The 25,477-nt window shown below is 43.6% G+C and overlaps 2 protein-coding genes and 1 non-coding gene across 3 annotated transcripts; 2 read left to right on the top strand and 1 right to left on the bottom strand.

Annotated features, from left to right (window-relative positions):
- Positions 1–7,433: 7,433 nt before the first annotated feature.
- On the top strand, positions 7,434–14,561 carry LOC112237370 (40S ribosomal protein S12). Its single transcript, XM_024405960.2, has 6 exons — positions 7,434–7,500; positions 7,627–7,673; positions 9,119–9,235; positions 10,326–10,428; positions 12,918–13,019; positions 14,469–14,561. Exons 2-6 carry the CDS (start codon positions 7,660–7,662, stop codon positions 14,529–14,531), a joined length of 399 nt encoding a protein of 132 aa, XP_024261728.1. The 5' UTR covers positions 7,434–7,500; positions 7,627–7,659; the 3' UTR covers positions 14,532–14,561.
- LOC112237375 lies at positions 7,965–8,042 on the top strand. Its single transcript, XR_002951405.1, has one exon. It is a non-coding gene; the product is annotated as a small nucleolar RNA SNORD101 (small nucleolar RNA).
- A 5,815-nt stretch (positions 14,562–20,376) lies between the features above and the next one.
- On the bottom strand, positions 20,377–23,859 carry LOC112237374 (transcription factor 21). Its single transcript, XM_024405967.2, has 2 exons — positions 23,240–23,859; positions 20,377–21,315 (listed from the first exon to the last, which is right to left on the bottom strand). Exons 1-2 carry the CDS (start codon positions 23,819–23,821, stop codon positions 21,226–21,228), a joined length of 672 nt encoding a protein of 223 aa, XP_024261735.1. The 5' UTR covers positions 23,822–23,859; the 3' UTR covers positions 20,377–21,225.
- Between the last annotated feature and the right edge of the window lie 1,618 nt (positions 23,860–25,477).

Below are 25,477 nucleotides of genomic sequence, written 5' to 3'. Positions count from 1 at the left end.
GAGCAAGCCCATGTAATGCTTTGTAGGTTAGCAGTAAAACCTTGAAATCAGCCCTTGCTTTGACAGGAAGCCAGTGTAGGGAGGCTAGCACTGGAGTAATATGATCAAATGTTTTGGTTCTAGTCAGGATTCTAGCAGCCGTGTTTAGCACTAACTAAAGTTTATTTAGTGCTTTATCCGGGTAGCCGGAAAGTAGTCTAATCTAGAAGTGACAAAAGCATGAATGAGCTTTTCTGCATTGTTTTTGGACAAAACATTTAAATTTTTTGCAATGTTACAAAGATCGGGAAAAAGCTGTCCTTAAAATATTCTTGATATGTAGTTTCTAGCTGAATAACTCTGATGACAGAGATAAACAGTTACTATCCTTATAAATCTGATGATAGAGATAGCTGTGTAACTCTGATGATAGAGATAGCTATGTAACTCTGATGATAGAGATAGCTATGTAACTCTGATGATAGAGATAGCTGTATAACTCTGATGATAGAGTTAGCTGTGTAACTCTGATGATAGAGATAGCAATGTAACTCTGATGATAGAGATAGCTATGTAACTCTGATGATAGAGATAGCTGTGTAACTCTGATGATAGAGATAGCTGTGTAACTCTGATGATAGAGATAGCAATGTAACTCTGATGATAGAGATAGCTATGTAACTCTGATGATAGAGATAGCTGTGTAACTCTGATGATAGAGATAGCTGTGTAACTCTGATGATAGAGATAGCTGTGTAACTCTGATGATAGAGATAGCTGTGTAACTCTGATGATAGAGATAGCTGTATAGCTGTATAACTACGATGATAGAGATAGCTGTGTAACTCTGATGATAGAGATAGCTGTGTAACTCTGATGATAGAGATAGCTATGTAACTCTGATGATAGAGATAGCTATGTAACTCTGATGATAGAGATAGCTGTATAACTACGATGATAGAGATAGCTGTGTAACTCTGATGATAGAGATAGCTGTGTAACTCTGATGATAGAGATAGCTGTATAGCTGTGTAACTACTGATGATAGAGATAGCTGTGTAACTCTGATGATAGAGATAGCTATGTAACTCTGATGATAGAGATAGCTGTATAACTACGATGATAGAGATAGCTGTGTAACTCTGATGATAGAGATAGCTGTGTAACTCTGATGATAGAGATAGCTGTATAGCTGTGTAACTCTGATGAAACATCTACATGTGGAATCGTCTGAAATGTGTAGTTCTGTGCTCTTCAAGAGGTGATGATGTTACAACCAAATAGTTATAACATTTATTTAACAATCTCTTGAAAACGGCACATAGTTGTCAATTGTTTTAGCGGAGCTGGGTTCTCCTTGGCCCCCAGCAGCCCAATCTTCTTCTGTGGTATAATAGCAGTCGCAACAATTGGTTTTGCATTCTGTAGGTCCCTATACAGGTCTCTATACAGGTCTCTATACAGGTCCCTATACAGGTCCCTATACAGGTCCCTATACAGGTCCCTATACAGGTCTCTATACAGGTCTCTATACAGGTCTCTATACAGGTCCCTATACAGGTCCCTATACAGGTCCCTATACAGGTCCCTATACAGGTCTCTATACAGGTCTCTATACAGGTCCCTATACAGGTCCCTATACAGGTCTCTATACAGGTCTCTATACAGGTCTCTATACAGGTCTCTATACAGGTCTCTATACAGGTCTCTATACAGGTCTCTATACAGGTACCCTATACAGGTCTCTATACAGGTCTCTATACAGGTCCCTATACAGGTCTCTATACAGGTCTCTATACAGGTCCCTATACAGGTCCCTATACAGGTCTCTATACAGGTCTCTATACAGGTCTCTATACAGGTCCCTATACAGGTCCCTATACAGGTCCCTATACAGGTCTCTATACAGGTCAGGTCCCTATACAGGTCCCTATACAGGTCTCTATACTATACAGGTCTCTATACAGGTCCAGATATAACAATATCCAGCTTCTTGGACTTCTTAGACACATGTGCTGTACAATTAATAACTATAGTTTTAAATGTTACAAAATCCACCTGCTTCACAATGAGAGTATCCAGATCACCTGATTGATTTATAACACTAGCAACCAATCTTCCCTCTAAACTGGCAGTGGCCCCGAGACTTCCACTCAGATCCCCGAGACTTCCACTCAGATCCCCGAGACTTTCACTCAGATCCCCGGGACTTCCACTCAGATCCCCGGGACTTCCACTCAGATCCCCGAGACTTCCACTCAGATCCCCGGGACTTCCACTCAGATCCCGGGACTTCCACTCAGATCCCCGGGACCCCTCAGGGACTTCCACTCAGATCCCGGGAGATCCCCGGGACTTCCACTCAGATCCCCGGGACTTCCACTCAGATCCCCGGGACCCCTCAGGGACTTCCACTCAGAGATCCCCGAGACTTCGGGACTCAGATCCCCGGGACTTCCCCGGGACTCAGATCCCCGGGACTTCCACTCAGATCCCCGGGACTTCCACAGATCAGATCCCCGGGACTTTCCCGGGACTTCCACTCAGATCCCCGGGACTTCCACTCAGATCCCCGGGACTTCCACTCAGATCCCCGGGACTTCCACTCAGATCCCCGGGACTTCCCTCAGATCCCCGGGACTTCCACTCAGATCCCCGGGACTTCCACTCAGATCCCCGGGACTTCCACTCAGATCCCGGGACTTCCACTCAGATCCCCAGGACTTCCACTCAGATCCCGAGACTTCCACTCAGATCCCCGGGACTTCCACTCAGATCCCCGGGATCCCCGGGACTTCCACTCAGATCCCCGGGACTTCCACTCAGATCCCCGGGACTTCCACTCAGATCCCCGGGACTTCCACTCAGATCCCCCCGAGACTTCCACTCAGATCCCCGGGACTTCCACTCAGATCCCGGGACTTCCACTCAGATCCCCGGGACTTCAGATCAGATCACCAGATGACTTCCACTCAGATCCCAGAGACTTCCACTCAGATCCCCGGGACTTCCACTCAGATCCCCGGGACTTCCACTCAGATCCCCGGGACTTCCACTCAGATCCCCGGGACTTCCCCAGGGACTTCCACTCAGATCCCCGGGACTTCCACTCAGATCCCCGAGACCCAGGGACTTCCACTCAGATCCCGGGACTTCCACTCACCCGAGATCCCCGGGACTTCCACTCAGATCCCCGAGACTTCCCCGGGACTCAGATCCCCGGGACTTCCACTCAGATCCCCGGGACTTCCACTCAGATCCCCGGGACTTCCACTCAGATCCCCGGGATGGCGGTGCACAAATATCCGCCCACAGGGAGAAGCACGTGATTAAACTTTACTCAGCTTTCTAGAGCAGTGGTCACGAACTGGTCGATCACCATCGACTGGTTGATCTACGAACATTTCTGTCAAAAAACTCAACGACAAAGCCTTTTGTTCCTATTTTTATTTATGTATTAATCGGTAGGTGCACCTGATTCAGTTGCACTGAGCGACGGGTAGGCGAACTGTTGCCATTTTGAACCGTTGCATGTGTGTAAAGATACTAACTCTGCTTTCCCGGCTTTGCTCAGAGAGCAAATCAAGTGCACTATAAGTCTACCGCTGGCCTGGTGAGGAAATCAAGTGCACTATAACTCTACCACTGGCCTGGTGAGCAAATCAAGTGCACTATAAGTCTACCGCTGGCCTGGTGAGGAAATCAAGTGCACTATAACTCTACCACTGGCCTGGTGAGCAAATCAAGTGCACTATAAGTGTACCGCTGGCCTGGTGAGCAAATCAAGTGCACTATAAGTGTACCTCTGGCCTATCAGATGGCTCAGATGACCGAGTCTGTAGTAACGTAGCAGGCATAGAAGAAAGCTACGGCAACACTTCTATCAGCCATTAAATGCGCGTTCTTCCGATTTCCACTCAGCGCTACAACAAGCACTGCAGCTGCAATGAATGAGGAGGAAAGTGGATCTACAGGCGTTGTTGTTATTATTAGTGGGTTGGGTCTCTTTTAATATCAAGGAATATTTCACTTTCTCTGTTCGTTGGAGTAACAACATGAATTTGTGTACGAGGCAGAACTAGTGCGACTCGAGTTTCGCCATCAGCTGGAAGACGGTGTCCCTTTTGGGTCAGTGTCAGTGGAGGAATGGGAGAGAGGAGGGATGTTGAGAGACTGACCCTCAGTCTGCTGCTCTCTCCCTCTGCTGAGACTGACCCTCAGTCTGCTGCTCTCTCCCTCCGCTGAGACTGACCCTCAGTCTGCTGCTCTCTCCCTCTGCTGAGACTGACCCTCAGTCTGCTGCTCTCTCCCTCTGCTGAGACTGACCCTCAGTCTGCTGCTCTCTCCCTCCGCTGAGACTGACCCTCAGTCTGCTGCTCTCTCCCTCCGCTGAGACACATGCAGATGCAGGCACCATTGTCCCAGTAAAATAAAAATATAAAGCAAATTATTTAAAATGTATGCTCTCTCAGCTGTGCTTCACTAGTAGTACAACAACAGATCTATTACCAGTGAGATCGTATAGCCTACCTCAAATGTTTCATTATAATTTTCAATTATGGTCCAAACAACAATGCATTGGCAGAGCATTTCAAGCAAAGCCCATATGCGGTGGTAATGTATTGGGCCTGCAGTTTATTCCACAAACCTCATTGCTACAGTACTGTTTTTAAATAGGCTTATGTTTTTTAGGCAATGTAAAAAAAAAAATGGAGCTGTAGATCTCGTGTTTTGACTCAAAGTGATCTTGACTTAGAAAAGGTTGATGACAACAGCTTTCCCTCTTAATTATATCTGTGGCAATTGTGATCGAATCAATGCAATATTAGCCACTTTCAATGCAACATACCGAAACAAAATGAACTATGCAAGAGATTTTGTTGTAGGCAGAACACATCAGAGTAGGATTCAATTGCATTGACACCCACTACTCAGCCTGTACTCTACACAGACCAGTGAATAGGCCATTGCAATATGTGCCATTTACTTTGAACTGGACTGTGTTTACAGCATGAGCGGTCATGAGTAGATGCGCTTGTTTTGAGATCAAAACGAGAGCCACATGTAGCAGCATGTGCACATTTGGTTCATATCCTTTGCTACAGTTGATGTCAGAAGTTTACATACACCTTAGCCAAATACATTTAAACTCAGTTTTTCACAATTCCTTACATTTAATCAGAGTAAAAATTCCTTGTCTTTGGTCAGTTAGGATCACCACATAATTTTAAGAATGTGAAATGTCAGAATAATAGTAGAATAATAGTAGAGAGATTGATTTATTTCAGCTTTTATTTCTTTCATCACATTCCCAGTGGGTCAGAAGTTTACATACACTCAATTAGTATTTGGTAGCATTGCCTTTAAATTGTTTATCTTGGGTGAAACGTTTCAGGTAGCCTTCCACAAGCTTCCCACAATGAGTTGGGTGAATTTTGGCCCATTCCTCCTGACAGAGCTGGTGTAACTGAGTCAGGTTTGTAGGCCTCCTTGCTCGCACACTCTTTTTCAGTTTTGCTCACAAATTTTCTATAAGATTGAGGTCAGGGCTTTGTGATGCCCACTCCAATACCTTGACTTTGTTGTCCTTACACCCACTCCAATTTGTATACTGCCCAAACAGATCCACAGATCATGCAATCTCAATCGCACTCCACACTGCACACTCGCACTCCACACTTTGAATTTAGCGCTCTGCAATCTCACTGGATGCCAGGTGGGACGCTAGAGAGGTTAACAATACATTTGTAGAGTGGTTGAAAAACTAGTTTTAATGACTCCAACCTAAGTGTCCGACTTCCAACTGTATGTTGTTCATTGACTACAGCTCTTCAGCATTCAACAACATTGTGCCCATGAAGCTCATCAAGCTAAGGACTTCAGATGGGCCTGGACATGCGCTGGCTTGAGTAGAGGGACTGTGTGTAGCCGATGTGAAATGGCTAGCTAGTTAGCGGTGGTGCGCGCTAGTGGTGTTTCAATCGGTGACTTCACTTGCTCTGAGACCTTGAAGTAGTGGTTCCCCTTGCTCTGCAAGGGCCGCGGCTTTTGTGGAGCGATGGGTAACGATGCTTCGAGGGTGACTGTTGATGTGTGCAGAGCGTCCCTGGTTCGCGCCCAGGTCGGGGCGAGGGGACGGACGTAAAGTCTATACTGTTACACTTTAATCCATGACGGCGTAGTGTGTTACTAATGGTTTTCTTTGAGACTGTGGTCCCAGCTCTCTTCAGGTCATTGACCAGGTCCTGCCGTGTAGTTCTGGGCTGATCCCTCACCTTCCTCATGATCATTGATGCCCCACGAGGTGAGATCTTGCATGGAGCCCCAGACTGAGGGTGATTGACCGTCATCTTGAACTTCTTCCATTTTCTAATAATTGCGCCAACAGTTGTTGCCTTCTCACCAAGCTGCTTGCCTATTGTCCTGTAGCCCATCCCAGCCTTGTGCAGGTCTACAATTTTATCCCTGATGTCCTTACACAGCTCTCTAGTCTTTGCCATTGTGGAGAGGTGGGAGTCTGTTTGATTGAGTGTGTGGACAGGTGTCTTTTATACAGGTAACGAGTTCAAACAGGTGCAGTTAATACAGGTCATGAAAAACTAACAGGTCTGTGAGAGCCGGAATTCTTACTGGTTGGTAGGTGATCAAATACTTATGTTATGCAATAAAATGCAAATTAATTACTTGAAAATCATACAATGTGATTTTCTGGATTTTTGTTTTAGATTCCATCTCTCACAGTTGAAGTGTACCTATGATAAAAATTACAGACCTCTACATGCTTTGTAAGTAGGAAAACCTGCAAAATCGGCAGTGTATCAAATACATGTTCTCCCCACTGTATGTTTCAGTAAAATTGGAAATTTAGCATTTGTAGCATTGGTTATCAACTGTACTGCAGGGATGGAACGTAAGTCGCAGAAAATTGAGGTTGTGGTGGCAGCTGCTAAAGGTTAAATAAATCAAAAAAGCTGCAGAGAGGTATTTGGTTGTGAGACTCAGAAGAGTTACAGGGTGTGTTAAGTGGTGGTGTCCCATCCTTTCAGGCTGTTGGCCTGAGTTTTTACTAAATAGGTTGTTTATTATTATAATAAAAAGTAAAACATTTGAGTGTAGTGTTAGACAGTCGGGTATTTGTTTATTTATAGATTTTTTTTTCAAGCAAAGTATAAGGGAGTTGTAGTCCAGTCTAGTAGGTGGCGGTAATGCAACATTTATTGGATGCCAACCACCATTAAACCTCATCGAAGAAGACACAATTAACCAAAAAAGACCCGCTTCTGGTCACCTTGATGTAATCCAACGTTCCCACTGCCTTCTTCATAGTCCTCGATATTACAAATATATTTCCCAAATGAATATCGTTGTTCGAACCCTCTACTACACCGTATTGTAACTCTTCATTGATGACTTATTAGACAGGCAGAATAATGGCCACCTACTTCTCGGGTCCTTCTGCCCTTAAATGAATGTCGCCGACTAAATGACGTTCTCTTTACCTGCTGTCACAGAGGACTTAGGGTGGGTTTCTTGATCTCGCCCAAAAAAATCTGTCGGATTGATCAAGCATCCTTTGTTTAAAATTCCCCACAGTCACCCTGTCATGATGGATAATAACTTTTCTATCATGTTTGGTCAATATTGCAGAATTTTAGGTCCCCCATCCATCGCTAATCGACAATGGCCGAGGAAGGGTAAGCGTGACTGTTCTACTCCCGCTTTGCGCTGAACCAGGGCTAACTAACTCAATTGTACGTTTCAAGGTTGCATAGTTTGCAAAGTGGGGACGTGTTAAATATATCCATGCCTCTAAGTGCACTTCCAGAACTATTGATAACAGTAATATGGAATAGCCTTACCAGAGATACCCCCCAGTTAACGTTAGCAAGCTAAGCATGCGTTTAGTCCGTTGGTTGTAACTAAGTTACCTATCGAGCTATTTCTGTGAATATAGTGAGTTGACAGTATAATGGTTAATTTCCGGTGCACGTGTGATGATTTACTTTCTTTAGTCGGATACCCCTTCACTCTAAATTATGAGTGAGATCCCCTGTCTGACACGCCGGGAAAACATTCAACCAGCTCACTTATCGTAATGGGCTAGTTGTAGCTAATGTAACTCATCTCCTCTCCTTGTGTCCTCTTCTCCCTCGCCTTGTGTCCTCTTCTCCCTCGCCTTGTGTCCTCTTCTCCCTCGCCTTGTGTCCTCTTCTCCCTCGCCTTGTGTCCTCTTCTCCCTCGCCTTGTGTCCTCTTCTCCCTCGCCTTGTGTCCCTCTTCGCCTTGTGTCCCTTCTCCCCTTGTGTCCTCTTCTCCCTCGCCTTGTGTCCTCTTCTCCCTCGCCTTGTGTCCTCTTCTCCCTCGCCTTGTGTCCTCTTCTCCCTCGCCTTGTGTCCTCTTCTCCCTCTTGTGTCCTTGTGTCCTCTTCCTCTTCCCTCGCCTTGTGTCCTCTTCTCCCTCGCCTTGTGTCCTCTTCTCCCTCGCCTTGTGTCCTCTTCTCCCTCGCCTTGTGTCCTCTTCTCCCTCGCCTTGTCTCCTCTTCTCCCTCGCCTTGTGTCCTCTTCTCCCTCGCCTTGTGTCCTCTTCTCCCTCGCCTTGTGTCCTCTTCTCCCTCGCCTTGTGTCCTCTTCTCCCTCGCCTTGTGTCCTCTTCTCCCTCGCCTTGTGTCCTCTTCTCCCTCGCCTTGTGTCCTCTTCTCCCTCGCCTTGTGTCCTCTTCTCCCTCGCCTTGTGTCCTCTTCTCCCTCGCCTTGTGTCCTCTTCTCCCTCGCCTTGTGTCCTCTTCTCCCTCGCCTTGTGTCCTCTTCTCCCTCGCCTTGTGTCCTCTTCTCCCTCGCCTTGTGTCCTCTTCTCCCATCTCCCTCTCCTTGTCTCCTCTTCTCCCATCTCCCTCTCCTTGTCTCCTCTTCTCCCTTCTCCCTCTCCTTGTCTCCTCTTCTCCCTTCTCCCTCGCCTTGTGTCCTCTTCTCCCATCTCTCCTTGTCTCCTCTTCTCCCATCTCTCCTTGTGTCCTCTTCTCCCTTCTCCCTCTTCTCCCTTCTCCCTCGCCTTGTGTCCTCTTCTCCCTTCTCTCCTATAATTTTCTCCTCTCCTGCCCTCTTCTCCCATCTCCTCGCCTTGTCTCCTCTCCTTGTCCCCCAGCATCGCTGCTGGAGGTGTGATGGATGTCAACACCGCTCTCCCCGAGGTGCTCAAGACCGCCCTCATCCATGACGGCCTGGCTCGTGGTATCCGTGAGGCTGCCAAGGCGCTGGACAAGTGAGTGAATACCTCTGGTCCTCTTGTGTCCTAAATGGTTCCCTATTTAGTGCACTACTCAGGGTCCAGCACCTGGTCAAAAGAAGTGCACTATGTAGGAAATAGAGCATCATTTGGTACGTAGACCGAATTTCTGGTCCTTCTGTTCACCCTCTCTGTTTTTATGAGCTAGTTCCATTACATTACACAAGTGTTTGGATGAAGGAGTCTTCTGTCAGAGCAGATTTGGTTAAAAGCCCTGATGTGGTGTCTTAACATTAACACCCATTGCTTGCGCTATTGTTTTGGAAGCATAAAGACTTAGCATATCAAATAGAAATAATAAAAAAGGTTAGATAGATATATATTTTTTTACCGGGTTAGTGTTCCCTCACGGCCTATATGTGTTTACGGAAGACAAAGTGACCGCCTATGCTAATTATCTATCAAATTGTATTATTATGCTAATTAGCTATCTGTCAAATTGTATTTGTCACATACACATGGTCACATGAAGTAATATCTTAACAAGTAATCTAACAATATCACGACGACTACCTTATACACACGTGTAAATCGTGCGCCGAACACTTGTGTGTAACGGAAGAAGGTTACAAGAAACGTGTTGTCACTGGAAAAATACTGTCGGCTCAACTGGTAAAAGTGCTCAAAACAATGTACAGCATTTTGCATTAAATTACGTTGATGGACATGAAAGTAGAATGCTTTGTGTTTCGCAGTTTGTCTTCGAGAGCCAGTCAACCTCTGAAGGTGACACGGGGTCCTTGGACTTAAGGGAATTAACAGTAGGCTCCTTAAGAGTACATCTTGGTCTGGTGAAGGACGGCTGATGGTTTTTGGTTTTCTACTGAATCCTGTGAACTGCCATCGTTACCCAAAAATCTGAGATAATTCCGCCTCCCAGATGGCACACTATTCCCTAACTAGTGCACTTCCTGGTGGCCAGAGCTGGGCTTTTCCACCGTGTAGGAACAGGAATGTCAGTTAGGCTACATTTACAAAGGCTTACTAGATAACCGTGTTCGTTATATTTCTGACGTAAATTACTACTGGATGTTAATGGCTGTTGCTCCCCTCTTCTAACCCCCAGGCGCCAGGCCCACCTCTGCGTTCTTGCGGCCAACTGTGACGAGCCCATGTACGTCAAGCTGGTGGAAGCCCTCTGCGCCGAGCATCAGATTAACCTCATCAAGGTATGGAGTGGATGGGAGGGGGGCACATGGGAGGGGCAGAGGGTGTTGAGGGGGAGACATGGCTAAACAAGGGAGTGTAGTATGAGAGTGGTGTTTAGTAAATGTAGTAGTAGTTTCTTTGGCTGAGTAGAAGTGTTTCTGTGTCACATATTATGGCTTCCCCTACTGAGGACAGTAGCCCAATGTTTTTATCAATGTAGCATATAGATAACTATTCATAGAGAAATATATCTTTATTCAAGCTTCCTGCTACCGACCCGCCCTTCATCCACACACTATTTCATGGCCTTAAGCCCACCTGCCCTGCATGTATATCGCTGCCCTATTCCCTATGTGGTACCAGAGCCTCCTGAGCCTGATCAATCTGATTGTATTCATTATGTTATTGGTAAACAGGTGTAGACTAACAGTGGAAAGTAGAAATGATAACAGGAGGAATAAATCCTCAATGATAACTAGGTTATATATACAGGGTACCGGTACTGAGTAATGATAACTGGGTTATATATACAGGGTACCAGTACTGAGTAATGATAACTAGGTTATATATACAGGGTACCAGTACTGAGTAATGATAACTAGGTTATATATACTGGGTACCAGTACTGAGTAATGATAACTGGGTTATATATACAGGGTACCAGTACTGAGTAATGATAACTAGGTTATATATACAGGGTACCATGTACTAGGTTATATATACAGGGTACCAGTACTGAGTAATGATAATCTAGGTTATATATACAGGGTACCAGTAGTCATGATAACTAGGTTATATATACAGGGTACCAGTACTGAGTCATGATAACTAGGTTATATATACAGGGTACCACTGAGTCATGATAACTAGGTTATATATACAGGGTACCTACTGAGTCATTTTAATGATAACATGAGGTTATATATACAGGGTACCAGTACTAGTCATGATAACTAGGTTATATATACAGGGTACCAGTACTGAGTAATGATATCTAGGTTATATATATACAGGGTACCAGTACTGAGTAATGATATCTAGGTTATATATACAGGGTACCAGTACTGAGTCATGATAACTAGGTTATATATACAGGGTACCAGTACTGACATGATATCTAGGTATATATACAGGGTACCAGTACTGAGTCATGATAACTAGGTTATATATACAGGGTACCAGTACTGAAATGATAACTAGGTTATATATACAGGGTACCAGTACTGAGTAATGATAACTAGGTTATATATACAGGGTAGCAGTACTGAGTCATGATAACTAGGTTATATATACAGGGTACCAGTACTGAGTCATGATAACTAGGTTATATATACAGGGTTACTGTCATGATAACTAGGTTATATATACAGGGTACCAGTACTGAGTCATGATAACTAGGTTATATATACAGGGTACCAGTACTGAGTCATGATAACTAGGTTATATATACAGGGTACCAGTACTGAGTCATGATAACTAGGTTATATTACAGGGTACCAGTACTGAGTCATGATAACAGGTTATTATACAGGGTACCAGTACTGAGTCATGATAACTAGGTTCTAGTACTGAGTTTTAGGTTATATATACAGGGTACCGTTAGTCATGATAACAAGGTTTAATACAGTACCAGTACTGAGTCATGATAACTAGGTTATGCTCTGGGTACCGGGAATAGGCAGCCATCTGGGCCACTCTCACGATAACTGGGTTATCTACACTGGGTACCGAGTCACGATAACTGGGTTATCTACACTGGGTACCGAGTCACGATAACTAGGTTATTAAAAACCACTCGGCTTACTCGTGTTTTTAATGATGCAACGATGTACTATGCATTAACTGAAATGCCACGCGGCGAGAACGGTCTTTGGCGCCTGTGTCGGTACTGACGGCATCTGAGCTTTACTCAGATCAGCGTACGATTTAAAATAGTTTCCTTCGGCTGCACATATTGACACGGCTGGTTTCTGGTGCTTACACGACCAGGCAGTAAATCACAGATCGAACACGTCATGAGACCAGCTGGACAGTAGTAAAATAGAACTCATTGATTTGACACAACGTATTTAATCTGATTTGTAATAGGCCTGTAGCCTACTGTTTATATTTTAATGCAGTCATTTCGGTGTTCAGTTGAATCGTCTTTTTTATTATGTGGTTTGTCTCTATTACAAAGACATTGGCCCCTTTATTTGTAGTCCTCTTTATTCTGGAGCTGGCGTTTTTAAATTACAAGTACAACGTTTAATAGTGAGGGTTTTGGGTAACGGCTCTGACATTTAACGATGCTCCTACGAAGGTTCTAACGATTTTAAATTGGCGTTAAAACAATTTTGGGGAACCGAGCCCTGGTTAATATTAGTGCTCTGTGTAGGGAATAGGCAGCCATCTGGGCCACTCTGTAAACAGTGGGGACTGCAGTCATGTTATCACTGCCCTATGGAGATACTAGGTGGTAGTACAGCTTGTGTATTGAAACTCTTTTCCCCCCGTCTCTGACCACCAGGTTGATGACAACAAGAAGCTGGGCGAGTGGGTTGGTCTGTGCAAGATCGACCGGGAGGGAAAACCCCGTAAGGTGGTGGGCTGCAGCTGTGTTGTGATCAAGGTATAAACCCACTGCTCTGTTCTGGAAACACCTCGGAGGGAAAGCTGGGGAGTTGGACTGCTCCTTGTCACATCATAAACTGGCTAGTGAGGAGTTGGACTGCTCCTTGTCACGTCATAAACAGGCTAGTGAGGAGTTGGACTGCTCCTTGTGACGTCATAAACAGCAGGCTACAGTTCCCTTGACGTGCCACAAGGCCTATTTTGAAATCCCATCTTGTGACTGTTGAATTTGTATAGCGCCTCACAATCACCACACAACACACTGCCTCACAATCACCACACAACACAGCCGGCAGTTAAACCCCAATGTTTAGGTTTATGCACCTAAACTAGATCGCCTCAAATAATGAGACCTCAATGTAGCCTATAGATATAATTTAAAAATGTACGGATTTTTAAAAGGTATTGTTTCTCTTTATTCAACCCGCCCGCTCTTCAGCCACACAATATTAAACCCGTGTGGACTGCGGGTTGTGAGGGGTTGACCCGGGTATCAGTCGTGGGCCAGGCGAGTGCAGCTGCTGTGCTGTCAGTGCCATGCAGCTGCTTGTCCTATACAACTGGTCAGAGTGTCTGCCAGGGTACGAGCTCCTACACCTCGCTGTGGTGTCTGGGGTCCCAATTAATGGCTACATGTACCTTTTATTAGACTGAATCTACCTTTAACATACCGAGCACAGTGTACAACTCTACCTTTTAACATACTGACCACAGTGTACAACTCTACTCATATCACACCGACCACAGTGTACAACTCTACCGATAACATACTGACCACAGTGTACAACTCTACCCATATCACACCGACCACAGTGTACAACTCTACCCATATCACACCGACCACAGTGTACAACTCTACCGATTGAAGGGCAGGAACGTGGTAACTGAAATTTGCTGGGAATTACTGCCCAAAACCACTCCTCTTTTCCTGGGATAGATAACTGAAAACCCAGTAAACTATTAATATGAACAGCGCGGTGTGAAATGGAACTGTTAAATGATATGTAGTGTCTAAATCTGGCCTTCTCTACGGCCTGATGAATCATCAACGCTCGGGTTGGGGACAGACGGCACATCTCCGTATGGAGACAGGCGGCACATCTCCGTATGGGGACAGGCGGCACATCTCCGTATGGGGACAGGCGGCACATCTCCGTATGGGGACAGGCGGCACATCTCAGTTCACAATGGAACATTTTGTAAAATACCGGGAAATTCATTCAATCCCAATACTGACCACAATGTATGTACATATTCTCTGTTCCAAATTGGACCATTACTCCCTGTGTAGTGCACTACTTTATAGTATTAAGTTCACTATATAAGGTGTCATTTGGGACACTTATCAGTTTGTTCTAAACATTGAAGTGTCCTGTAGCTAGTATCCTGTGTAACTGTTTTCTCCCCCCCCCCAATGCTGTCTAACACTGTCCCATCCCCTCTACAGGACTATGGCAAGGAGTCTCAGGCTAAGGACGTGATTGAGGAATACTTCAAGGCCAAGAAATGAGGTGTCATTTTCAATAAAATCTGAAATGAAGTTTCTGTCTGGAGAGTTAATTATTAAGTGCGACCTGGGAGAGATACAGAGCTTTATTTAAAGGTACAGTCTGCTACAACCACTTGAGTGACTAAGCTGAAAACGTTTCAGACTCTTCTGTTCTACAACTAGAGCCTACGTACACGTTATAGAGATTCTAATCTTAAATGGCACATTTCAAACTGTCCTTTTTGTGAGGTACAGACCGGAACTAGTTCTGTACAATGGTGGGGTCGATAAACTTAATCTTTAGGTTGGGACCATTTTGTCTTCCTAATAGATTACAACGGCAATTGGATTACACTAACGTTACTGCGTGGTTGTAGCAGGTTTAACTCGTTAGTTATGTTGTCTACGGTGTTGCTTTAGCAAATATGGTGACAACGATATAGGCTGTGTAGTGGTTGTGCCTGGGAAAGGGTTCCTGGTCACCTACAGCTGAGGTGTTGCGCATCGACGTCCACAAACGACTGGAAGAAGTGAAAGGAGATGCGAGAAGGAATACGCACGTGGCTGCTATGAAAGTGAACTGTTTACATGTGATCAGGGGTGTATTCATTCCACCGATTCTGTTAAATGTTTCTTACGCGGAGCAAAACGGGAATGAACACACCTGGATTTGTTCGTTAACTTAGTTTTGCAACTGTTGGACTGATGATTACACCCTATATCAGCCAGAGTGTGCAAGGTGTTATTGAATGTCACTTTCTGCCCATGTGTCACTGCCATCTCAAATTTCTCTACCTGTGTTGACCTACGCAGGAAACTTTCATTCATAGGCTATAGGTTTTTAGCAACCTCATACTGCTGTTATAGTAATAAGTCTTTGCTCATGGGGGGGGAAACAAGAAAATCGTCCATCTTAACCGCCACTGATCTCTGGTATGTCTGTGAAGAAAGAAATCCAACACTTTTACATTTGGAATTCATGTGCAGTGCCTTCAAAGTATTCATACCCCCTTGACTTGTTCCACATTTTTGTTACAGCCTGAATTCAAAATGGATTCAATAGATGTGTAGATGTTCTCTGACCTCTGAGCTAACACCCCATATTGACAGTTGAAAGCGATGTTTAAAATAAATGAAATGCAGAAATATCTCATTTTATATAAGTATTCACACCCTTGAATCAATACTTTGTACAAGGCTCTCTGGGTAAATCTCTTAAGCGCTTTCCACACCTGGATTGCCCTGATTCGTTTCAGAGATTCTTCCCAAGTCAGGTTAAATTGATAATTGTTGGGCGAACCTTTTCAGGTCTTACCATTTATTCAGACGTTGTCCATGTTATATGCAGATGATGGTCTTAAAAACAGCTGTGGCCCCAACTTGGATTTTGTGTTAAAATGCTTTACAACAACAGCTTTCTTAGTCTCCAACAAGCGTTCTCTGCCCTTTAACCTTGTTCTGAACACCTCCAAAACAAAGGTCATGTGGTTTGGCAAGAATGCCCCTCTCCCCACAGGTGTGATTACTGCCTCTGAGGGTTTAGAGCTTGAGGTAGTCACCTCATACAAGTACTTGGGAGTATGGCTAGACGGTACACTGTCCTTCTCAGCCCATATCAAAGCTGCAGGCTAAAGTTAAATCTAGACTTGGTTTCCTCTATCATAATCGCTCCTCTTTCACCATAGCTGCCAAACTAACCCTGATTCAGATGACCGTCCTACCCATGAGGTAATGCAAATGCACATTTGGACAAGGCAGCTTCATTTTGGAATAAGGTGCTGTGGACTGATGAAACAAAGATTGGGTTATTTGGTCATAACAAGGGATGTTATGTATGGTGGCAAAAGAACACCGCGTTCCAAGAAAAACACTTGCTACCCACAGTTAAATTTGGTGGGGGTTCCATAATGCATGCTGGGCTGTTTTGGCCAGTGTCGGTCCTGGGAATCTTGTTGAGGGTTGCATGGATTCCACTCAATATCAGCAGATTCTTGGGAATAATGTTGAAGAATGAATCACAAAGTTGAAGTTACGCCGGGGCTGGAAATTTCAAAGACAACGACCCAAAACACTGCTCAAAATCTACCCGGGCATTTATGCAGAGGAACAAGTACAATGTTCTGGAAAGGCCATCCCAGTCCCCAGACCTGAATATCATTGAGAATCTGAGGGATGATTTGAAGCGGGCTGTCCATGCTCGGCAACCATCCAACCTAACTGAACTGGAGATGTTTTGTAAGGAGGAATGGTCCAAAATACCTTCATCCAGAAGCCAGACACGCATTAGAGGAAAGTGTTAGATGGGAAGTGTCTAGAGGCTGTTATTTTAGCAAAAGGAGGCTCTACTAAATATTGATGTGATTTTTCAAATGGGGTGCCCAAATTTATGCACCTGTCTAATTTAGTTTTGATGCATATTGCACATTTTCTGTTAATCCAATAAACCTCATTTCACTACTGAAATATTACTGTGTCCATCAGTTATTTGATAGATCAAAATGAAATTGCTGATCCAAACACCCAATTATTTATAAATGGAAATTGTCAGGGGTGTCCAAACTTTTTCATACGACTGTAAAGATGAGTCCTCTATTTCTGTGATTGTGCCTGGCCCAGCGACATGTGACTTCCGTGAATCTGATTGGTCAAGCACTCCGATGTGAAAGACAGAAATTGTACACACAGGAGAGGCTCATGGCAGCCGCCTGTCTCCATGGGCAACGCACCCGCCTTTCTCCATAGGCAACCTACCACCTTTCTCCATAGGCAACCTACCACCTGTCTCCATAGGCAACCTACCACCTGTCTCCATAGGCAACGCACCCGCCTTTCTCCATAGGCAACCTACCGCCTGTCTCCATAGGCAACCTACCGCCTGTCTCCATAGGCAACCTACCGCCTGTCTCCATAGGCAACCTACCGCCTTTCTCCAGAGGCAACCTACCGCCTGTCTCCATAGGCAACCTACCGCCTGTCTCCATAGGCAACCTACCGCCTGTCTCCATAGGCAACCTACCGCCTGTCTCCATAGGCAACCTACCCGGAGAGCAGAGCCTAAACTGGGAGAGATTGTAATCTCTGGCAACTCTACCTACCAGTCAGGTTAGTCATTGCAAGCACATGTTTCTCTAATTCACCCCCACCCACCCCACTCTCTCTCCTCTGTGAAGTGAATACTGACAACAGTAAAAATGTCTGATAGGAGGTGATGCTCTAGCGCTCTCTTTTGGTTGAATAGTGAATTACAGGTGTGATCACGTTCCCGGTTCATATTCACCCTACTGTCTACCAGCAGGGGGCGCTCTTAGGCAGAGCACTGCTTCATAGCGATGGCGAGGCCCCATCCAGAAACCAGCCTTTCCCCATGGCCCACACACTACATCTGAGAGGATCTGAGGATTGATCTGAATCAGAAGGGAATGTAGTCTAATTGGGGCCATCTGCTATTAGTATATCCAGTTTTAGATATTTAAATGAATGATTCTTGAAGAATATAGTTTTACTCCATTGTTTACAAACAAGGTAATTATAAACAAACACTGTATAACTTCAGAACATGGTTAAAAGTATAATTTCGATTTCATGGATGGTCAGTCCTTGTTACATTTATCCGGCCCCATCCCGCCGCTGTTTAGCTGTTTAAAAATGTGATGTTTGCTAATTGAAATGCTGCATTTCTACTGAAGTAGGCCACTACAGAATAGATTAAAATATGGCATGATTCTTTATCTCTCTCCCAAATATTCTCAAACAGGTTCTCACAAAAGAGAGAGAAAATGGGAGAATGAGGGGAGGAGAGGAACGAGGGTAGGCCTACGAGCGACCGACCATACACGCGCCGAACATCTCTAATTAAATTAGATTATTCTTTTTCCCCCATCCCGATTGGGCAGCGCTCCAACAACTATTAGCCAGAGCAGCCTGCTCAGCGCATGGGAGTCCCCAACCCCTGCCCCGTTATCTCACTAATGACCTACCCACCTCCTCTCTCCCTCATCCCCCTCTCCTCCCTATACCCCACTCCCTCCAACTCTCTCTCAGGGGGCCAGTTTGATTTTCTTTCCGGTGGGGTGACGGTGAGAGGGGAGGGCAGGGGAGAGGGTGTGCCACAGCGCTGCTGATGTATTGGGTCGGAAGGATGCTTTCATTGGGCTCGGTGCCAAATGGCCACATAATGAAAGTTTGCTAGATCGAATCCCCGAGCTGGTAAAAATCTGTCGTTCTGCCCCTGAACAAGACAGTTAACCCACAGTTCCTAGGCCGTCATTGTAAATAAGAATTTGTTCTTAACGGACTTGCCCAGTTAAATAAAGGTACAAAAAAATTAAAAATGAGAGTGAGAGGGGGAAGTAATTGGTGTATTTACGGATGTACTGTAATTTAACCCCACAGAATACAGTACCTTACCATATCTTTGGAGCCCAAAACCTGTTGACCACTACTGGGTGCATGGTGTTGTTGTTTCTGGCTCATTAACATATTTTGAGGCGTGTCTTGTAAAAGGCTATATTTGTTGCACACAGTGTGTGAGAATGCTGTACCAATTGAACTCCTATGTGATTATAGTGCCCCATTAATGTAAAATGTATAGGGGACAGATTGGAGTGGCAGCCATGTTTTTTTTTGGGGGGGGGGGTCTGTTCTGCCAGTTTGGAAGCCTTTGTTAAGGCCTCTAGAAATGGACGTGCTATAAAACACCATCTATTCATTAATATGCTGTCATGTGTAAACACTTTAGCTAGCAGCCACCTGCTTTCACCAATCTCTTGTAATTACAGTATTTTACTGTGAAATACAAACCTCTCCCCTTAAAGAATTTAGTTCATTCAGTCACCCACTCATTAATTCGGATTACAGTAACGGTTACTTTTCTCAAGTGTAATACAGTATTTTTTATGGTGTTGTACTGTGTGTCATTACACAGGACTTGTTTTGATACTGTAGTTAGATTACAGATGATTTAGTAAACAGTTAGCCTATGTTTGCTAATCTACTTTCAGAACGGTGAGAAAATACCCACAATTAAATGGATCCAATAACACTTTATACTCTTTTAAATAATATGATACATGGCCTAACTAAATTGAAACAAATAAATGAAAACATTTACGGAAATACATATTTTTATGGTACATATAGGAGTATGAATATTTGACTTCCTAATTCTGTGTTAGTAGCGTCTTCCGCACAGACTATAACGTGATATAGGCTACATTTCTCTTCTTGATTTTTGTTTTTGTTACAGGGACATTTAACACGGAAAACGAAATTATTTTTAATGGATAAAAGCACAAACGAACAATGTTTCTATTCTATTCTAGTATGTAAGACCAACGAACACTGTTTCTATTCTAGTATGTAAGACCATGCGCCTATTTATAAAACGGATAAGATAAATGATGACTTTATTCCCCGTCTCTGTGATCAGTACAGTCAATGAATTGATGTAGCCTACGTCTCCTCTCCTTAGTCTAAAGTCAGTCCCAGCGGGGCTGTGTGAGGGTCATCCCGCCAGTGGATCGTTACAATAACACGGCTATAATGGATGGATGGAGGCGCTTGTTATTACACCACCGTCCGCTCTCCACTCCTCTGCTGTGCTCTCCACAACACAGGCAGGAATTCTGTGATGGACAACGAGTTCGCAGCTCAGGACAGTTTGTGTGTGTGTGTGTGTTTCACAGTGACTTGGACTTTCCCGGCCCGGGTATAGCTTGCTTCTCTCCCTTCCTCCAAAGAGCCAAAGCCAGCTGCATAAATATATGTCTGCCGTGTGTAAACAGTGCGGTCATAACCCGCGTGAATTAAACAAGGCGTCTGGAGCGGGATTAAGCGCTGTGCGCACATTTACCACTTTCAAGACGGCTGTTAAACAATGAACTTCAAACCGACATACCTCTCTGCTAAGGCCATTCATTAACGTCAAAACGAAGATTTGATTTATTCCTTATTATCCCTTATTTCGTTACCAAATGATCATTTATTAGAATTGATAGCAGTTTGTTGATCTAATGTCAAGCATATCGAGAAAGAATCAATCGCTTACTTTTGGAGATAAAAAACCCGGAATAGGTTCCCTCTAGCCGCGCACGTTTCTATATTCTCTCCTCTGCTCTCTGTGGCTCCTTCCTTTTGAGAGAAAGGTCGAGATAACTACGGGTTAGTTTGATCAGAGGGAGAAAACCCTATAGCCAACAATAACAACAACATGTATCCTGTAGAATTTTGTATTCTTAGTAGTCCAACACACATTGAGTGAGATAATTTATACGATAAAATGAATACATTTTATTTAGTCCTAAATTACAATCAGGCGATTACAATAACGGACACATTTTCATGTGCGCTTCCAAATCGGTGACTGACAACTTCACCTGTAAAAAAAAAAGTTATATATATATATATATATATATACACACACACACACACACTTGTATGACAACATTTTTATACAATGCATTTTAAAAGTATAAAACCGAATACAAAACTTTAGCACAACCTGTCCTCGAACCAGCAAAGACAACATGTAAACAATTTAAATAGGCGTATAAAATCCGTTTCTCTGTAGGGTGAACCCGCAAGAGAGTGCGCACTCTCCCGGTTATTCCCACTCAATATTTGGTTTAGGAGATATGACATGCATGTCTGGTCCACCTGGAAAAGTCCGTTCCCGGTAACGAAAACGTTAATGAACATGTCATGTCCATCCGTTCCATCACGAGGCAGTTGTTCCACACAACCGGGTGGTGTTGAGCATCTCTTTCAAATCGTTCTCGGGTTTACCGGCGACCATGAAGGGCCACGTCTGGAGAGAGGGGATCAGGAAATCAATGATAAGCTCACCGCGCAATAGAACAACACTATTAGGTTAACAAAACATATTTATTAAAACACTAAAAAACCCTATTATAACATCAGTAATATTACAGTAAGGTCCAGTATATATAAATATATATATGGATAAGGAGGGGAGTTTTAATCTGATGTGTGTAAAGGCTAAATACTGGGGCTACCACTCTTTAATAGACGACTGTCAAGCAGAATAATGTTTCTAAACATCATTATCATACTTGAATATCTAAATAAAACAGAGAGCTTATATTACAATACCTCTTTACATAGCCTGAACGTCCTGCCAAATGTAAATAGGCTAAACTGAATAGGCTAAACTGAATAGGCGAAATTAAATAGGCTAAACTGAATAGGCTAAACTGAATAGGCTAAACTGAATAGGCGAAATTAAATAGGCTAAACTGGATAGGCTAAACTGGATAGGCTAAACTGGATAGGCTAAACTGAATAGGCTAAACTGAATAGGCTAAACTGAATAGGCTAAACTGAATAGGCTAAACTGAATAGGCTAAACTGAATAGGCTAAATTAAATAGGCTAAACTGAATAGGCGAAATTAAATAGGCTAAATTAAATAGGCTAAACTGAATAGGCTAAACTGAATAGGCTAAACTGAATAGGCTAAACTGAATAGGCTAAACTGAATAGGCTAAACTGAATAGGCTAAACTGAATAGACTAAATTAAATAGGCTAAACTGAATAGGCTAAACTGAATAGGCTAAACTGAATAGGCTAAACTGAATAGGCTAAACTGAATAGGCTAAACTGAATAGGCTAAACTGAATAGGCTAAATTAAATAGGCTAAACTGAATAGGCTAAATTAAATAGGCTAAACTGAATAGGCTAAACTGAATAGGCTAAACTGAATAGGCTAAACTGAATAGGCTAAACTGAATAGGCGAAATTAAATAGGCTAAACTGGATAGGCTAAACTGAATAGGCTAAACTGAATAGGCTAAACTGAATAGGCTAAACTGAATAGGCTAAACTGAATAGGCTAAACTGAATAGGCGAAATTAAATAGGCTAAACTGAATAGGCTAAACTGAATAGGCGAAATTAAATAGGCTAAACTGGATAGGCTAAACTGGATAGGCTAAACTGGATAGGCTAAACTGAATAGGCTAAACTGAATATGAATAGGCTAAACTGAATAGGCTAAACTGAATAGGCGAAATTAAATAGGCTAAATTAAATAGGCTAAATTAAATAGGCTAAACTGAATAGGCTAAACTGAATAGGCTAAACTGAATAGGCGAAATTAAATAGGCTAAATTAAATAGGCTAAATTAAATAGGCTAAACTGAATAGGCTAAACTGAATAGGCTAAACTGAATAGGCTAAACTGAATAGGCTAAACTGAATAGGCCAGGCGCTAAATAACATGGAGCTCTCCAAAATATACCAGTTGTTTCTGTTTGGATAGGCCCTGTTGTTGAATGTTGTTGAATGTTTTTGTTGTTGTCAATTATTGTGTGAATTATATTGTCCAGACAATATTGAGTAAACAATCGAATGGTATGTAGCCTTTTGGACCATCAATAAGCCTAAACCTATTAAAATAGCCCCATCCAAACCTCTCCAATCAACCTTAAAGTGACCGTCAGAAACACTTCAACTCATGTCACGTGTTTGATTCATGACGAGAATCTCTTTTAATTGTAGGCTTATCAAGGTAGGTAAAGGGTTTTCTTTATTTCAAAGGCTCCGGGTTTTCCCCGCTAGCCACTGTGCTACATTTGCCCATGCTTTGCTTGCTCTTTGGAGTAGGCCGGGTATCAGTAAAGTACTTTGTGACAACTGCTGATGGAAAAAGGACTTCTTGGAAAAAAACGGCTTTGTAAAATGTATTTGAAATGCTGAAGTGGGTTTCTCACCAGGTTGACGGGGTGATTATAACCGTTCTCGTATTTGTCGTTGGCAAGGATCTGCCGTAGATGGGCGATGTAGCTCGAGGCAAGGCGCAGCGTGTCCAGTTTGGAGAGCTTGGTGTCCGGTGGGACCCACGGTAATGTCATCTTCAACCGGGAGAACGCTTTTGACAGCACGCGCATCCTCGCTCGCTCTCGTGCGTTGGCTGCGTTCCTCTGCACAGGTTTGCCGCACCCCTCGTGGGCCACACTGTTCGGCGCCTTCTTCCTACTGTACGCTGTTTTCCGTTTCTTTCCCGCTGCAGCTTTATTGTTGGCCGAGCCGCCCTCGCAGTTCGAGCTCTCCTCTGTGCTCTCGTTCGACGTACCAGAGTCTTTACCGGAAGAGCCGAACTTCAGGATGCCTTCCAGGACCTCATCGTCGAAGTCGCTAAGCGACCCGGTGGACATGTTCAGTGGTCGGTTGGGGCGCGTGGCCTCAGCAGAGTGTGGCACGGGACGGACTAAGACTGCCGGAGACTGGGGTGAGCGAGCTCCCCGTTGTGTGTCCTCCTCCTCCTCCTCCTCGAGACCCAACAGGCTGCTCATGAACCGGAGCGGCAGAGGATGTGAAGGAAACGGTAAGCAGTCCTACCATTTATCTCTGTGGGCAGGGGCGTGACCGCGAGGGAAGGGGAGCCAAGGGGAGGGATGAACATTTCTACACGTCTCCAACTCCAACATTGTGGACGCTATAGTGAAATAACTAGGTCTGTGGTAAAAAACATTTATTTTATGCCAGCTATTCATAAGCAGCCGATAGAAAGAGGAAAAACATAACTTTTGGATCATTTAAAAACAAAGGACAATCTGCATGGGTATAACCAGGGGAGCCGCCAGGGATTTTGGGCCCCTTGAAAAGTTACCACCATCACAGGCCACACCAACCCTGCGCAATTGCTGTACCCACACACCTCCAGAACCCAATCGACCCATTCAAATGTTTATTAAATAACTCTCTATCTGTTGTCACACACCTCCAGAACCCAATCGACCCATTCAAATGTTTATTAAATAACTCTCTATCTGTTGTCACACACCTCCAGAACCAATCGACCCATTCAAATGTTTATTAAATAACTCTCTATCTGTTGTCACACACCTCCAGAACCAATCGACCCATTCAAATGTTTATTAAATAACTCTCTACCTGTAATCACACACCTCCAGAACCAATCGACCCATTCAAAAGTTTAAATAACTCTACCTTTGCAGGCTTGCAACTCTCTTGTAGTCGCAATATTTACTGTAGGATATTTACTGTAGGATATTTACTGTAGGATATTTACTGTAGGATATTTAGTGTAGGATATTTAGTGTAGGATATTTAGTGTAGGATTTTTACTGACAGTGAGCTGTGATCATATAATGCTGTGCAGACATGCATGCAACAGTCTGCATACAGTGGAATTCACTATTTGATGCCAGACTTCTATAGGAAATGTGCTAAAGGCCATATTTTACTGTCTAAATGTCATTTTAATGGTAAAAATCTTCAATGGGAAATGATCTTAACATGAATAAATATCTTAAAATAAATATAACTTAAATATACATTATAACCTCTTCAATTAAAATAAATGAACATTATAATCTATAGAATGATATAACAAACAAAATAATGAAATCAGAAGCAGATTTCTGAGCTAAGTTTACATACCAACGAGACAATAAGCAGCTGTGAAAGTGGAAATGGAAAACAAAAAGGAAATGAAAAGGCCCGAAGGTGGCTCTAGAGGAAAGGTCAAGAGGTCAAATCAACAGGTTTCTTCCACTTGGGGTCTTGATTGTGAACAACAGGTTTTATGGTCAATCCAGCCATTACTTTGAGATATATCTTGTTCTCAGTCTTGTTCTCAGTCTGTTCTCAGTCTGTTCTCAGCCTGTTCTCAGTCTTGTTCTCAGTCTTGTTCTCAGTCTTGTTCTCAGTCTTGTTCTCAGCCTGTTCTCAGTCTGTTCTCAGCCTGTTCTCAGTCTTGTTCTCATTCTTGTTCTCAGTCTTGTTCTCAGTCTGTTCTCAGTCTTGTTCTCAGTCTTGTTCTCAGTCTTGTTCTCAGTCTTGTTCTCAGTCTTGTTCTCAGTCTTGTTCTCAGTCCTGTTCTCAGTCTGTTCTCAGTCTTGTTCTCACTCTTGTTCTCAGTCTTGTTCTCAGTCTTGTTCTCAGTCTTGTTCTCAGTCTTGTTCTCAGTCTTGTTCTCAGTCTTG

This window comes from Oncorhynchus tshawytscha, linkage group LG05, assembly GCF_018296145.1.
Source record: "Oncorhynchus tshawytscha isolate Ot180627B linkage group LG05, Otsh_v2.0, whole genome shotgun sequence".
NCBI classification, from domain to species: Eukaryota; Metazoa; Chordata; class Actinopteri; order Salmoniformes; family Salmonidae; genus Oncorhynchus; species Oncorhynchus tshawytscha.
Note: the sequence above shows the minus strand (reverse complement) of the source record. Positions and strands in the feature narration are given on the sequence as shown.